General features: G+C 41.2%; 1 protein-coding gene across 2 annotated transcripts in view; it reads left to right on the forward strand.

The window, feature by feature from the left end:
• The window catches only part of Ipo11 (importin 11), a 167,395-nt gene extending 151,901 nt beyond the window's left edge, over positions 1-15,494 (forward strand). For both annotated transcript variants that reach the window (XM_032898933.1, XM_032898934.1), the window contains one exon: positions 14,151-15,494. In XM_032898933.1, coding sequence (XP_032754824.1) covers positions 14,151-14,315 — 165 coding nt within the window. In that variant the 3' untranslated portion in view covers positions 14,316-15,494. The remainder of the gene's footprint in view (positions 1-14,150) is intronic.
• The last annotated feature ends 1,832 nt before the right edge of the window (positions 15,495-17,326 follow it).

The following is a 17,326-nucleotide window of genomic DNA, read 5'->3' on the forward strand; positions in this document are numbered from 1 at the left end:
ATTAACATCCTGTTCACAGCAGTGATCTTAGTATTGGAGCTGTTATTTTAAAGACATTTTTGAAAATAAAAGTGACCTATATTAATTTGAAAATCATAAATGATCACAGATGGAAAATACTTTCACCAAGGAAATCTTTAACACTGTAATATATACCCTTCCCAGTATTTTTTTGCACATATAATTATATCTTTATAAGTTAGAAATAATAATGATTTTTATATGTGTGTTCTGTTAAATTTTTCTTAGATATAAATATACAAATATGTTTTCATAAATATCAATTTGCATTTCTATCATTTCTTTTAGTGGTTGCATATAATGAAATTCTATTGAATGAATTTTCATCCTACCCCACTCCCTATTCCCATATCCTGGGTATTGAACCCAGACCCTTATATCTGTTAGACAGTTTCTCTGCCTCTGAGTTACATTCTTCCACCTTCATGCATCTTGTGGACCTGCATTCTAGTCCAAGTACTCATGTCAAAAGCCAGACATGGTAAGCCCAGTGCCACTGAAATTCCCTAGGGCTTGCTAGCCAACCAGTGAGCTCCAGGGCCAGCTAGATTTAGCCTAACTTTTTGTTTGTTTGTTTTGTTTTTTTCCCCAGGCAGCACCATTTGAACACACAAGAGTAGTTGACATAGTAAATATGGTAATTCAGGGGGTGTATGGCATGTATTATTCTTGAAAGGACAGCCTGTCACCCTAAGGAAAACAATGAATGGTATATGTTACTTATGCTAAATTGGACCCATCAAGTAGAGTTAGAATTTTGGAACATGCATATAGTGTATCCCCCTTGCTTTGATAACTTTCTGCTTATTTGTCACATGTGTCTAGCAGTGAGACTAAGTTTAGAACAATTTGATAGTGCAGGATTTCAACATGTACTCAGTGGACCTATATTTTGTAAATGATTAAATTCATGTTTAGAAAAATCTTTCCAAGAGTACAAGATTCATTCAAAGAATAAGATAGACAGATTGTAATGTAATGGAGAATGGAAAGGTCACGGTGGTTTCTGATTTCTTTTTTTTTTTTTTTTTTGGTTTTTTTTGGGAGCTGGGGACCGAACCCAGGGTCTTGCGCTTCCTAGGCAAGCGCTCTAACCACTGAGCTAAATCCCCAACCCCGGTTTCTGATTTCTTGTTTGTGACTGACCTTTAAGAAAATATTATTTATAGTAACTTTTTAAATGGCATCTGTGATTGTCTTAGGGTTTCCATTGCTGTGAATAGAGACCAAGCCAAGGCACATCTTATAACGGACAACGTTCAGCTGGGGCTGGCTTACAGTTTTAGAGATTTAATCCATTATCATCATGGTGGGAAGCATTGCAGCATGCAGGCATGGTGGAGGAGCTCAGAGTTCTGTCTTGATCCTCAGGCAGTTGAAGGGGGAAACTGTGTTCCACACTGGGTGGAGCATAGGCATAGGAAACCCCAAAGCCCACTCCCACAGTGACATAGTTTCTCCAGTAAGCCATACCCATTCCAACAAGGTCACACCTCCTAGTAGTGCTACTCCTCATGGGCCAAGCATTCAAACACCGGAGTGTGTGAGGGCCAAACCTATTCAAACCACCATATCCATCCCTTGAACTACATACCTAAGATGGTTTGGTGGCTTGGTTTGTTGTTATTTGTTTGTTTTGTTTTGTTTTTTCCTTAATTTAACCCAAACACAGGATAGAGAGTGAATGCAGAAAGAGAGAGGAGGATTTGGGTTTTTTCCGTTGGACTAAACACTACAGAGATTTGTTAGAAGCTAAAATAGTTCTTCCTAAGGAGTTTTTCCTTCAACAGCTATAGATGCATGTCATAAATGATTTTGACTTTGATAAATAAAATTTCATTCTGTTCAGAAAATTAGAGTGCGGGCTGTCAGAATTTCTTTAAATAACAGGGATCCCTGCCAGGCCTGTGTTTCAGGTCTGTAAACCAGCAGCAGCTAAGGCAGGAGCTTGTGAGCCAAACCCAACCTGGCTGCGTCTAAGTAAAAACCCTGTCTCAGAAACAAAAGCAACTGAGCAAGCTTTTGTTCACTTAGCTTTCGTGTGTTTTAAATTAATCCTAAAGCTCAGCAACCGGGGAAAGGTGATCTGTGGGCTAGGAGAATGAGGCAGTCAGTCGGTCCCTTGCCTTCAAAGCACCGGGACCTAACGCTGATCTCCAGAACCCATGTGAAATGCTGGGCATATGCTGCTGTGAAACCCCGTCCTGGGAAGACAAAGACCCGAGCATCTCTGGAGCTCAGGGGCCAGCTAGTCTAGCATGATTGGTGAGCATCAGACCAGGGAAGGGCCTGTCTCAAAAGAGGAGAAGGTATTTGTAAGATGACACTTGAGGTTGTCCTCTGCCGTCCACATATTGCACCTGTACCTGCAGGCTCTCTCTAGATCTCAAACTTGGGGCTTCATGCTTTCAAGGCAATCACTTTACCAAGTGAACTGATTCCCCAGTTCCAAAAAAGAGGTTGTTTGGATTTCCTTCTTCCTCAGCTTCCTTTCTTCCTCCTTCTAATAGAGTCTCTTGTAGTCTAAGCTGGCCTTGAACTTGCAGTATAGCCAAGGATGACTTTGAAATAATGATCCCCCTGTCTCTGTGTCCTGCGTGGGCTTCCAAGGTTGCATCCCACCACACCTGATTTTATGTGATGCTTCAAGTGTACCGAGCAGTGGACCTACTGACCTGAATTTGAGTGTCTGAGAATGGCCTAGGAGCCTCCTGCCTCCATTTCTCAAGTTCTAGGAATGCGTGTAGCCTGCCACACTCAGCTGTGTTGTTTTTCTTTTTCTTCCTTTCATTTTTAGAGAAAACTTTGTTTCTGTGATCAGAGCAGAAAAATTTTGGCAAGAAAATATTCAAGATGTAGTCAACATTACTGTAGAGAGGCCTTCGTGACATTTTCCAACTCCAGGGTCTCACCCCATCACCATATTCAGTTAATGACAGATGTGTTCCTTCCAAGTAGTGCATAGCAATGCCATTGCTCCTAATCACTGTCCAGCTTGGTTGCCTCAGACCTGAGCCACAGAAGTTACCTTCTCTTGTCTGTTCTGCCTGCCCATCCTGCCTTCCTCTAACTCTATCATGCTAACACTGTCAGACGCCCACACATTCAGATTCCTTAGTTCCAGCTATTCTGTGCAGTTTTGAGAATTAATGTAAGTTGTTTGTTTTGAGTCAGGGTCTTCCTGTGTATCTTAGGCTGGTCTCAAACTCACAAAGACAAACTTTTTTACGATTATGAATTTTCACATTACCTTAAGAACTGGAGATTCATGTTTAAGAATCTGACTTGTGATAGTCAGGCATGCCAGTTTTCAAATACTGCTTGCTAATTGATTCTGAAACCTTGTCTCATTCCACATGAGCTTGGTCTTCAAACACAAAGCAAGACTTATTCTGAGGTGTTGGCACAAACTTATTTATAGTTTTAAATATCAAATGTAGATATCTAGTAGTTCCATTTTTAATGCAGATTAAATCTTGGTATGCTGACTTATGATTTATGATTCTTTGTGATTTATGAAAACTGTCCAGATGAAGGATAAATAGTGAGGCATCGTTTATTTTGAGATGCTTAAGTAGTGTTGTTTTCTATGTAGCTAAAAATGTTAAAGCTGTTACTTTGAGTTTGCCATTTGGCTTCTCTTCTTTAATTAATTTATTTATTTATTACCTATTCACAAGCTACTTAGCATTTTACAGTATTTAATAGTGTAGGCATTACTCTGGACTTGTGTGCTACCCATCTAATAAAATAAGTACACACCTTGTGTTTAAAATATGTGTGGTATCATTCCGAGCTTCCCAGGAAACAACAAGCTAAACAGTCATGAAACTACTATCCCCTCCCCTGATGTAGTTAGTTAGTTCAGGTTCTAAAACACTGCAGTTTCTACAGTATTCTTGTCATGTAAGCAGAGGGTCAAGATGGAAACATTGCACTCCTCCAGCTCCCCCACCATAGTCTGCATTTTTATAAACTAATGACTTACTACTTGGTGAAAGCACCTGCCTTGCAAGCACACAGGCCTGAGTTCATTCCTGAGATCCCCATGTAAGGCCCTGACTGGTAAATGCTCTAGCCTTTATAGATCACTCAGCAGTTCCTATCTATAGTACCTGGTCCTTCGCTTGTTTGATTGCCTTGTAGTTGTCAAGAGACCTGAGAGTCTTACATGATTTGCCAAATGATCTCATTTTCTTGAAACCATTGAGGCTATTGGAGTAATAAGGAGCTGTAAGGGAGCAGGTGTTGCCTGTAACTGGTTCTCATTGTAATGTTCAAGTTTCTTAGTCCCCTTAATAAGCTTGTAGGCAGGAACCAATGACATTTACTGGGCGTGGTGGTGTACACCTGTACTTTGAACACTTGGGAGCCTGAAGTAAGAAGCCCTTGGGTTAGAGCCAGCTTGGTCTACACAGTGAGACTGTGGCTCCAACACGGGGACAGGACAGTCAGAGGACTCAGCATATCCAGAGGTAACTTTAGGTTGCAGACAGAGTCTAATTTTCCTTCACTCTCATGAGTTGTTTGCACTGGTATTTCTGTACTATAGGGTCAGTGTGTGTGGCACACCTTCGGTGTCTCTCTTACAGAGTTTACAAACATGGCTATATTTCTGAGGAATGATAAAATCAAAGGTATTGCTAAATAGTCACACTTAATTATTAGTGGACTTGTTTCTAATTTAATGACATCAATCCACATAACACATCTGAGTGTCCCATTCCATTTTATTGTAATCATTCTACTTAAATGGTACACTAAGTGGCAAGAGAGAATATTTTCCATTATTAATTAGTTAATTATCTAAAACACTATGAAAGAATGGTAAGTGAATAGAAATTAGCTAAATTAAGAATTTATTTACTCTTGTTTATTTAACATGATGAAATTGGTCCTTATTCTGATATAGAGAAATGGTGTTTTATCTACTCCATTGCTGGAAGTTGTCTGGAATTCACTGCTAAAATGGCTTATAAGAAAGGTGCTTTTAGGCTAAAACAGGAGGAGCACATCCAGCCTCTGCTATAGAATGAAACTGTCATAAAAACAGAGTCTCCTTAAAAGGCAGCACATTTTATACGTTCTCAAAAAATAGTTCCATGACCCTAACAGCATTTTGAGGTGAAATGATCCTATTTCCCTACCTTTCCTTATTATGAAGTTGTTTTATTCCCACAGCTTTCTCAGTGAACTGATGTTAAAGTTGGGGACTCTTGTGGTTCATGTGTGTAGCTGAACCCAAGAAAATCACATGATTCATGGTAATAGAGCTGAAGAATACAGTCAGTAAACTTAATTAATGGCTGCATATAAAAATTGTACCCCATTCAAGAAAATGCACATATTCCTGCAACTTTACAAAAACAGAGCGTGAGGAAAACCTCTAGCTCCCCAAAGCAGAAGAAGTATAGTTTTTATTATCTGACAGTAATGAAATAAAGCTAAAAGTTAAAGGCTGAGATGGTGTTCATCATATTACATGGCGTTTTTAACCCTTATTTTAAAGGGCAGCTTGCCGTTTTGAGGCTGGTGACACAAACAATGAGACATGAAAGCGTGTAGATGTGGCTTAATTACTCAGAGCCGCAGTCATTTATTGTCAAACAAAAAAGAATGAAAATGAGTGAGTCCAAAACTTACTTCAAAAGGTGAAACATAAATTACCCTTAGGGAAGTGAAAGCACACAAAGACTTCAATAGTTTTTAAAATGAGTTCAGAGGCAGAAAAATGCTGACAGATGAATAAGTAGAATTGTTTTTCTTTTAAAAACTAGCAACAAAGTAGACACAACAGTCAGTGTAGTCAGGGAATGAGTGGGAGAGATATAAATGTAAAATCTTAGGAATGGCTGGCGAGATGAATCAGTGAAGAAAGGTTCACAAGCCTGGAGTGTGAACTCTAGACAGCAGCTACGGCAGGAGGATGGAGAAGAAAACCAACGCGCTACCCGCAGGTTGTCCTTTGACTTCTGTGGTGTGCTGTGGGGTTTGGTTTTGGTTTTTTGTTTGTTTGTTGTTTTTAAGAAACAATCTAAACTAGCACCTCGATACCCTAAACATCTTTGAGATAAAAAGCCATGTCATGTGGCATTAGGTATCGAAATCTCCAGCAGAGATTTTTCAGGTAGCAGAATCACTGCTTCAACATGGCTGCAGGACTTGGAAAGGGCTGGAAAGGCAGTGGTTAGAGTCAGCCTGAGGAGTGGCAGAAGTCATTCTGCCCACAGGCCAGCTGGGTAAATACAGTGCATCTGTAGGAAGGAAGGGTAATGAGCCTCCAGTCTCTCCTGTGGAATTTCTCATCAAGGTGACAGAATAAGAGGACATGCAAGTGACTACAGCAGGAAGTGTTGGCTAAGATGGGACTAAGTCATTGAACTTCTCGTTTAAACCAGCAGATTCCAAGAAAATCAACAGACTAACCATGAAGACAGTTTAATATCTTAGTCAATTAGATATTAACCAGCAAAAACTAGTTAAAGATAGCAAACTGTATAAAAATTCCTTTTACATCTAGATCTTGACCTGTGTTTTGGAAAATCATATGGAATTCTGGAGAGGAAAAAAGATGAAAAGATGGTGGAGGAAAGAGTGATTATAGAGAGAGAGACACCTGCATTCCCTAGTCAGTATGTGGTTAGATGAGACCACTTCAGATACTCTTCAGTGGAGTACAGGTAGAGAGAGTCTCAGGAAACTCTATCAAGTCAGGTGAGAATTAAATAGAATTAAATGTATAGAGCTAAACAGCCTAACAGTGGATACTCCCCAACTCCCCAGAGACCATGAGGACTGAACTTGAAGCTAGTCACCCTAAGGCCAGACTGCGGTGTCTATAGTACAGTAGCTGTAGCTTTTTCATTGTTAGAATGTTTGCCTTACATGTACAGGATTGTGGGTTTGAGCCTTAAAAATACTGCTAGGAGATACACACACACACACACACACACACACACACACACACACACACACACACACACTTGAAGAAATGACTGCGTTAGGAACTTTTAAAAATCATCATTGTCTACTTAAACAACTTCTACTGAAGTCCTCCATGGATGTTTTATGAATTGACTTGGGATTTTAGTTCTTAAGAGTATTTCGTTCCTAATGTTTGCAAGCAGTATTCTTTTTTTTAAAATTTTTTTATTAGATATATTTCTTTACTTACATTTCAAATGGTATTCCCTTTCCCAGTTTCCTGTCCATAAGTCCACACCTCCACCCCCTCCCCCATTCGGGTATTCCCCCCATCCACCTCCCTTACCCCCCCCATGAATTCCCCTGCACTGGGGGGTCCAACCTTGGCAAGACCCAGGGCTTCCCCTTCCACTGGTGCTCTTACTAGGATATTCATTGCTACCTATGAGGTCAGAGTCCAGGGCCAGTCCATGTATAGTCTTTGGGTAGGGGCTTAGTCCCTGGAAGCTCTAGTTGCTTGGCATTGTTGTTCATATGGGGTCTCAAGCCCCTTCAAGCTCTTCCAGTCCTTTCTAAGATTCCTTCAACGGGGGTCCCGTTCTCAGTTCAGTGGTTTAATGATGGCATTCGCCTCTGTATTTGCTGTATTCTGGCTGTGTCTCTCAGGAGAGATCTACATCCGGTTCCTGTCGGCCTGCACTTCTTTGCTTCATCCATTTTATCTAGTTTGGTGGCTGTATATGTATAGGCCACATGTGGGGCAGGCTCTGCGTGGCCATTCCCTCAGCCGCTGTGGAGCAACAGTCTTACTCTTGGATGTGCATTGGAACAGAGGGAGCATTCCTTTACACAGTCATTCATCAAGACAGGGTCACTCTGCAGTGAGCTTGTCCCTTAGAAACCACAGTTTACCCTCTGCAGAGAAAGCTTAGGCCTCGCACGAGTGTGGATGAACTTTAATTGCTGTGCCTCACTGACAAAGCTCTGCTTGGCATCTGTCAGCCTTAGGTTCTTCTCTAAGCACAAAATGAGGAAAGCTTGTAGTATCCAACGGGCAAGTGTAAGTATTTCAGACAGATTTTAGAAATTGAGAGTTAGCCACGGTGAAATAATTACACCTAAAAGTAGAATATTTAAACCAGAGGCATTTAAATCCAACTCAGGAAGTTTTGAAGACAGTGTAGTTAAGTGTATGGCAGGCATATTTTCCTTTAAGATTTTTTTATCTATTTCATATGTTTTATCTGTTAATTAATTTTTCCTGTTTAATATTTTTCTGTCAAGTATCATGGAAAGCACATTATTCTTTTTATAAAAATAAGAGAGAAAAGAAAAACTTTTTTTCCTGAAATAATCTTACAGTAAACAATATCTGAAAAATTAAAGGGTATGCGAAGTTAAAAGGTAACTAGTCACATGACTTCGAGAATGTGGAGGATTTGGCCTCCTTGAATTCCTGTTGGGTAAAATTGGTGGTTTATGCAGGAACACAATGAAACTTTATTTCGAGCAACGGAAGTCTTAATGAGAAACACATGCTGTATCTATCTCCACAGCAGCTAAGGTTGTAGACCTAAACCCTGAAGGTTGCACCTCGAAAAGGCCGAAGCATGTATCGAAGGTGATGCTTACCAAAGGAGGGAACCACACCTGGCTCAACCAGAACCACGGTGTCCTAAGTAACAGTTTTAAAACCAAAGCTACTTTCACATTAAAATCCAAAGAATGAAGTTTTGAATTGGGTTAGGATATTAAAATGTCATTTATCTGGCATTAGCCTAGCGTCAAGAATACTGGTAGTTACTTTTCCATTAATGAGTGAAGCCAGTTAACACCAGGCTCCTCATTTCACTCTATCCATTCTAATGGAAATACTTAAGTGACCATGTCCTTCCTTAGAGAGGAAGACTAGGGCTTAGGCATACTGGGAAAAAATAGAAAAAGACAAAGGCGGATTTAGAAATACATATTCTACCTCTGCTGGTGTCTTCTGCCTGAGAAGAGTAAGCCTTGGATGTTACCAGGAGCTTGGAGACGTCTGTTTTTCTCACCTCAAAAAGAACTTTCCAGGTTTGCTACTTATGTATGCCGATGAGGGTGTTGCTTGTTTTGTACCACAGAGGGATTAAACACTGGTGATTTTTGAGTCTGTTGTGTAAAGTATTGTTTGTGTTTTTGAAATGATTTTAGATTTACAGAAAAGTAGCAAAAAAAAAAAAAAAAAAAAAAAACATACAGAATTCTCATGTGCCCCTTCCAAGTTTTCCTGTGGTTTACATCTTTTCTTTTTAACTTTTTATTGATTCTTTGTGAATTTCACATCATGCACTCCAATCCCATTCATCACCCTGTCCCTTCGTATCCACCCTTGCAACCCCCACCCACCCCCCAATAAAATAGGATACAACAACAGCAAGAACTCTTGCCCTGGAAGCTGTATTGTCCCAATGTGTCCCACACTATACCCTTTTGTCCACCTATTGTTGCAATGAGTTGTTGGGTCTGTTTCAAGGCCTCTAGCTTCTGCTACATTATCAATGCTGGATCCTCACCAGGACTCCTCTGGGATATACTATTTTTGCTGTTGTCATGGAGATCCTGCAGCTTTGGATCTGCAGAATCAGCCCTTTCACACTTGCAGTAGATATTGGGGTAGGTCAGTGACAGCTCTCTTGTGTGGCCACCGCCAGGGTGAGCTCTCCAGCCTTAGCGCAGCTCACTCACCTGGTGCAAGGGGCAGGGCTAAGCTCTCCTGCCCTCATGCCCTCAACACTGGCTCTACTGTGCTGCCCAGGGGAGGACAGGGGTGGGGCCAGTTCACCAGCCTGCTGCTGGGGGTAGGGATGGGGTCATCTTGATGAGGATAAGTGGAGACAGCTCTCCAGTGCTCATGCCTTAACATTTTTATGTTTATTTTTTCTCAAATATACACTATACATTTCTAAAAGCTAATGCTATTGTAGAATTCAATCTAGAATGCCACCAATGGCACTTAAATTTAAAAACTTTTAAATGTAAACTTTTTTGTTTCTTCACATTAATGTCAGATTATCAGGCAAGTCTCTGTGCTGTCCTCCTTATAACAGCTGCTGTCCCCTCCGTGCCTAAGGGAAGAGAGTCAGACTGGCCTTGTTTGCAATCGTCTTGTGTATGGCTCAGGCTGTCCTTGTACTTGCAGTCCTTACATAAGTGCTGGTGTTAAAGGTGTGCCCTGGCTGTCCACTTAATTTCCTGTTTCTGTCGTGTGTGTGTATAGTGCTGACAAACTGTACTTAGCATTGCATGTGATAGTCTGCTCCACCCACTGCAATAAAGTAACACAGACCAGCTGCTTAAACAACAGTCTCTGTCTTAGGGTGGGCAGCCTGCATGACCATGGCCACCAAATCGTTCAGTGTTTCCAGATTGCTGATTTATTGAGCTCTGATTTTGGGCCATTTGAAACATGAATGAAGTCACAGACTCCACATCCTGTTCCAGTTAGAACTTTCTTGTGTGCTGTCTTCTTTCCACCTCTTTGAGCTTTCTTATATTTTGTTCTCTATATAATTCCTGGGGTTCTTGCTTGTACGTAGCAAGAAGAATTGGTAGGAGGGGATTATTCTGGAAGGGAAAGTGCCTATCACATCTGCCTTTGCAGTAGTTTTCCACCAGGTGTAGAATTTGCTAATTACATTAGAAAGCTGTTTTTCTCAACAACATACTGTGAGTCGGTCTACCCTGCCACTGGGCATAGCTTCTTAAGGAGGTGGTCCCACACTGCTGCCTGGGCGGTGCAGGGCTGTGCCAAGACACTGCTCTAGGGGTAGGAAAGCTGATGGGGGAGGGGTTCCCTGGCCTGCGAAGAGGCTGGGCCGCAGAGTTCTCTGAGACTCTTGGACATCTAGGCACCACTGGCAGTTGCTGAAGAGCCAAGAACAGAGTTGGGGGTTCCATGGGTTGGGGACAGCATCTAGCCTGGGGCCAGGAAGATGGGACCTCTGGCTTGTCCCAGTGGTGATTATCCTTAGCTTGATGGAGGCAGACTTGGTGGCAGCTATGGCTGGGAGCACAGAAAGGCCTTCTACGGGAGAATTAAGCCGCTGCTCTGTAGTCAAAGGCCTTCTCCATGGCTCCCCACGGGGATCTTGATGAAAGAGACAGTCAGTCCATGGTTCTAATCAGTTTATTGATTGTTCATGGAGGAAAATGGATGCATAACAGACCATACCCACTTCTCAGGGTGGACCTGAGATTAAATATCTTTTGCAGGGAGGAATTTCTGGGAAGGGAACCTTATTGTCTAAGCCCACTGGGCCTCTAGGTACCTCATTAGCATGGAGAACTGTCTTGTGCCTATGTGACTATAGGACATGTTTCTGTTATGTGAGGAGCATGGTGAGTGTTTCAGGCCAGGAGTTTGGCAGGGAACTGGGAGTCACTTAAGTCTCAGATATGTGCCCACCAAGTCTCCAGGTCTCAACCTGCTCTACCTTACCAAATTTCCTGGCGTGGTTTTACCATCCAACAACATACCACCTAATAAACCTATTAGATATTCTAACTTTGGCTTTCCCCAAGGACTCCATGTCCTACCACAGAAGTACTTACTTATGCATCCGTGTTTATTGCTGGTCTGTTTACAATAGCAAGGGAGTGGAGACGGACTAGATGTCTGTCTGCTGGTGAATATAATAAAAATGTGGTGAATATACACAACGGAACTTTTCGAGTCATAAAATGAAATTTGCAAGAAAATGAATGGAACTAGAAATTATTAAGTAAGGTAAATAGGATTCAGAAAGACAAACATCACATGTTCTTTCTCCTATGTGAATCCCAGCTTTTGAAATTTCTTTATTCATTATTGGATGTGTGTGGGGATGTGTACAGTGTGCACTCTTGAAAGTTGGTTTTTTTTTTTCTTTTTTTCTTTTTTTTTCTTTTTAAAGTTTATTTATTTATTATATACATTGTAGCTGTCTTCAGACACACCAGAAGAGGGCATCAGATCCCATTACAGATGGTTGTGAGCCACCATGTGGTTGCTGGGATTTGAACTCAGGACCTTTGGAAGAGCAGTCAGTATTCTTAACCACTGAGCCATCTCTCCAGCCCCGAAAGTTGGTTTTATCTTTCTACTTTTACATGGGTGGCTGGAATCACACTCAGGTTGCCAGACTTTGCAAGTGCTTCTGCAAAGCACTGAGCTATCCCATTAGCCTCGGTCCTAGTTTTTGATGTGTGAGTGTAAATCATGAAACTAGAAAGGGAACCACCAGAGAGGGAAAAGAAGTGTTGAAAAGGAAATGAGAGTCAGAAAGGGGTTGGATAGTGGTCAGATGGTAAAATGTAGCAGGCAGGGGGATAGGGGGCAAGAGGTAAAAGATCAACAGAGAATGTATGTGAAAATGCTGTAATGGAACCAGTCATTTGTGTGTATGTCTAAAACATCAATGCCTCTACTTTCATAAGAATAATAGTCACGTCTTTAAAATGCTGTTAGTGGCTTTAAGGTCTCATGCGTCCGATGACTGCGGGCTCTGTTCACTCCCCACTGCTCTCTAGCCGGGGACCCAGGTTCACGAGCATCGGGTCAAGCTCAGTCGCTACTGTCGAGAGCTACCAGTTTCATTATGAATAAGTAATTATGTTTCTATACAGTTAATATACTCTATCCCAATAGGTATATTTTTGTAATTAAAATAATATTGATCATTACCATATGTTACTTAAGAAAGAAAATATTTAAAGAATGTTTTTAGATTTATTTTCAGTATATGAGCATTTTGCCTGTATGTATGCATATACACCATGTACTTGGTAGAAATGGAATTTATAAGGCTGTGAGCCACCATTTTGGAATCAAACATGGGTCTTCTACAAGAGTAGCAAGTGCTCTTAACTGCTGAGCCATCTCTCCAGCCCCCAAATAGCAGAGGTTTTACAGTGCTCACTTTCAGTTTCTGTCATGTTGTAGGATGACATCTTCAGCTCACGGATGAGGTGCAGTCCTCACTGCTCTCTCTCATCTGTCTGACAGGGAAATGAGGATTGACGCTTTTCCTTATCTTGAGTTTGTTGTATACTTTGCTTTGGTAATGCAAGGGGCATATATCCTTTTCTTCTCAGTTGTATTTTAACATCTATATGACTCAAACAGAAGTTATAGATGGAATTGAGCAACATCAGGGAAGGCATTCATATCTTTTATTGAAAGTTATATAGATGTTCAGGGTCACTGATGGTGAAATAAATTCTCAGCTTATATTGTGTTGTTTGCTGTTACAGTTATAAGTCATTTAAATAATATCAGTGCCAACACAGTGTTAGCAACTAATTACTGTTATATCTTTTATATTGGTACAAACCATAAGGAAAACATGCTGATAGTACATATAGGAGTCAGAAAATTTTTTACGCTCTAGTAGTTCTTTAGATTCCTAGGAGAACAAGGTGAAGTTCTGAGCACAGTGGCATACGCCTACAGTGCCAGTGTCAGAGGTGAAAGCAGCAGTTCAAGGCAGACTTGAGCTGCAGCTTCTAACATGAGGCGAGCCTTGACTGCCTGAGACCTGCTCTAACAAAAGAAAAGAAGCTGATATATAAAGAAAGGCCACTTACACAGTAACACAAAGCAGTGTGGTGTATTCAGCAAACTTATAGGTAAAATTGTTAAACTACACTATGGTCTTACATACGTTTAACAGATTAAAAAAATGGCATACGTTAGAATACTGAACATGTATTAAGAAAGAATTTTGTGATAGTATGAAGGTGAAAAAGAGTACTAATGTGTGGACATAGGTAGCATAAAAATATTAAAAATTGAAATTTTTTTTATTTTCTAAATACTGTAATGGGACTGGGGGAAAACCAAAATCTGACACTTCATCCCAACCTAAAAACATCGGCACAGGTTAAATGGTGTTGCAGTGTAAGCTAGAGCAAGTAGTGTGTGCTTCCTTCCTGGGGCTGCTGTCAGAGAGTCTCTGTCCTTAGGAGGTTGGGCAGTCGCATTGGTACCCTGTTTCTTTTCCTTTTATGGTGCTTTCTGCTAAATTCTAGCACTTTAAAAGGATGTGTTCCCAGTCCTTGAGAAACAGGGTACGTCAGAGTGACACACTTGGCCCAAAAAAACTGTCCGCTGTGAGAGATTAGAGAGCACAGTGAGGCGTGTGTAGGGTTGTCTGTCTTACTGACCCTGTCTGCCCTCTGTCCCACAGCTGGCCCTGAAGGACCCTGTGCACACAGTGTCTCTGCAGCAGTTCATCTATGAGAAGCTCAAAGCACAGCAGGAGATCCTGGGGGAGCAAGGCTTCCAGTCCCTCATGGAGACGGTGGACACAGAGATTGTCACCCAGCTACAGGAGTTTTTGCAGGGATTCTAAGAGCGTGTGCTAAGTGGCCTCCATCCCTCTGAGAGAGGCCGAATACCCCAACCTGCCATCCGGATGTGAGCCTGCTGAGGAGGTCATTTGTGTATGAATATAAAGAAACCAAGACCATACATTTTTACTATAAAATATAAAGAATAAGTATAAATCCCAAATATTAAAGTCAGAAAACTATTCCTCAAAAGAATTTAATTTTATATTTATGAGGGGCCCTGTGTTTACTAGAGGTGCATTTATTGAGAGTAGCTGTTGTCTCTTGTTAAGAAACTCGTTGATTACATTTTAATCATGGGCTCTTAACACTCGAGAGGATGAAGGTTGATGTTCCAGATGTTTTCAGCAACCCGAATTACTTAAATTTGGTTGCCTTATCCTAATATTTTTAAGCTAATGAAACAAGTTTGAGAAATGAGAATGCTGTGTAAATGATAGAATTAAATTTGTGCATAGGCAAACATCATGACAGCTGCCCACTACCTGGGTATCTCACCAGGGAGCTGTTTTCATCAAATCAAATGCTTTTATTTTCATTCTAGTAGTCTGACATAGGAATTGGTAAAGGCACTTTTAACTTTACTTTGAGTGCATACATTGCAAGGCACATGGAAGTGAACCTGCAGTACTGTAGTGCCAAGTGGGAGACCACTGGTGAGGCTCTAGCCCTGGCTTCTTTGCTACATGTGAAGGCCAGTAGCCCTGGGATCACCAGGAAGAACCAGATAACTCCAAGTCCCCTCTGCTGTGACAGTCATGCTTGGCTGTGACAAGCTGCCCAGTATTTACCCATCTCAGGTTCCTCAGTGCAGGGGTGCGTCAGCACTTCAGTGCCATGGGTGCACCTCAGAGGACCCAGCAGCAACCCCCAGGGTACTAGCACTGACATAACTAGTCTTCCTTTCTATTCCTCCATTGCACTAAGCATGCGAGGGGGAGAACTGACGCCTTACTTTGCATTACTTGCCGTTGTGAGGAACCTTTAGAGCATCTCTTAGGAAATACTCAAAAGCAAGATTGGAAATGTCTTATCTTTCTATAGAAATTTGGGTACAGTGTATAACTGTGGGAAAACCACTACCCCTCTGTAAGCTATGGAACCCATAATGTCTACGGATATATGATGTTTTCAGCAAAGAAAGAAAATATGGTCCAATTAAATTTTCCAAAGATACCTCACCTTTGACTTCTTGCCTGTTTTTCTTGCCACCTACCCTTGCAACAAAAACATAAAACAGTTCATTAAAATGACTAGTGGGTTACAAAGACAGTTCCTTTTACACTATGGTTCCACTTCTCCACCCATAGATGGTACCAGTACTTCAGTATTCAAATCTTCACTTGAAGAGTGAGCTTCTTGTTGGAGTAGGCGTGGCTTTGTTGGAGGACGTGTGTCACTATGGAGCAAGCTTTGAGACCTCCTCGGTCTCCTATGCTCAAGCTCCACCCAGTGTGGCAGTCTCCTGATGCCTGCAGATCAAGATGTTGAAATCTTAGCTCCTTCTCCAGCACCATGTCTGCCTGCTTCCCTCCACGATATGTACTAAACCTCTGAAACTGTAGGTAGCACCAAGAAGTGTTTACAGGCAACTTCTTTATAGTAGTTGCTGTGGTCATGGTGTCTCTTCACAGCAATAAAACCCAAACTAAGACAGCCACTGTACTCGGCAACAAGATGGACATAATATCTTCTTTTGGCTTAAGTATTTTCCTTTGAAGCATTCTCTCAGCCATGTCACCAGAAATTCCCAACACCCGTTCTTGGCCATAGAGAATCATTACCTTCCCCCCAACCCGCCAATGTGGAAAGGTTTAATGAGAGAAGAAGAGTAGAAGAAGAGAGGAAAGGCCAGCCATGAGCATGTTGGGGGAAAGGGGAGAATGGGGAGAGAAGGGACAGGGACCAAGGGGGCACAAGAAGAGGAAGAGTGAGAGCAAGAGAGAAGAGCCATTACCCTATTCTTGACAGAGTGTGTTATAGTGCACAGAAAAGGCACTGAGGAACTGCTCTGCAAGACAGCTTTTAAAGCTTCCCTCAGAAGAATGTGGTTTTTAAAATCATGGATTAAAATAGGTTTATAAAAAGCTCTGAAAATATTCATATATACCATATGTTTCTATACATGATTAAGATAGAATATAATTAGTGATTTATAAGATTCTGTTCGCTGACACATAGTAGCAAAATATTAATTTTGATAAAGCAATTTAGCCAGTCTTCCTATTGTACTATAGCTTTTGAAACATGGAATGATGGTTTCCGTTCCACATTCCTTTTCAATTGAGTTTACATCTTGGAGACCTTTTCCAACTCTAACCAAGGCCCATGTGACCAACAGTTAACAGTTTTCAAGTTTCCTTATAAATCAGTCGTTCTTCCCTCTCTTCTGAATCATATTTGGTAAGGCACATTATTAAGTGCAGTCGGAGCTCTTAACCACTGAGCCATCTCTCCAGCCCCTTTTGTTTTTTTTTGATGGGGTTTCCCTATACAGTTCAGACTGGCATCAAACTCAATCCTGTTTCAACTCCATAAATGCTAAAATTATAGGTACCACCAAGCCCAACCTATGGATTTAATTTTGCTAGACTACTTAAAAGTAAATCACACCACAGAAGATGTAGTACTCCATCGCCTTGTACTAAAGCGTCCATTCAAGAATGGTGTCCCTCTGCATATATATCAACTAATATTAGAATTTACTCAAGAACGCTTACTGCATTGCCAGTGCATACTCAGATTTTCTCAACTTCCTGAAAGGTGTGTGTTATATCACAACCATTTGTCGTTGGGCCAGAATGCCTTCAGGGTTTATTTACATGCCATTTTACTGGTTTAAATCTAGAATAGTCTTTTATCCATGTTGGCTCTTAAGGAATCCAGGGCAGTTGTATAATGCTCTGTATTCTGGGATGTCATGCTTGCTTTTTTTAAGAAACATTTCTGACAAGACATTAGTAATCATATATAGTTGGCCACATAGCATCAGAAGGCACATGTTGGGTAGTGC

The sequence above is a fragment of the Rattus rattus genome, chromosome 3, assembly GCF_011064425.1.
Source record: "Rattus rattus isolate New Zealand chromosome 3, Rrattus_CSIRO_v1, whole genome shotgun sequence".
Lineage (NCBI taxonomy): Eukaryota > Metazoa > Chordata > Mammalia > Rodentia > Muridae > Rattus > Rattus rattus.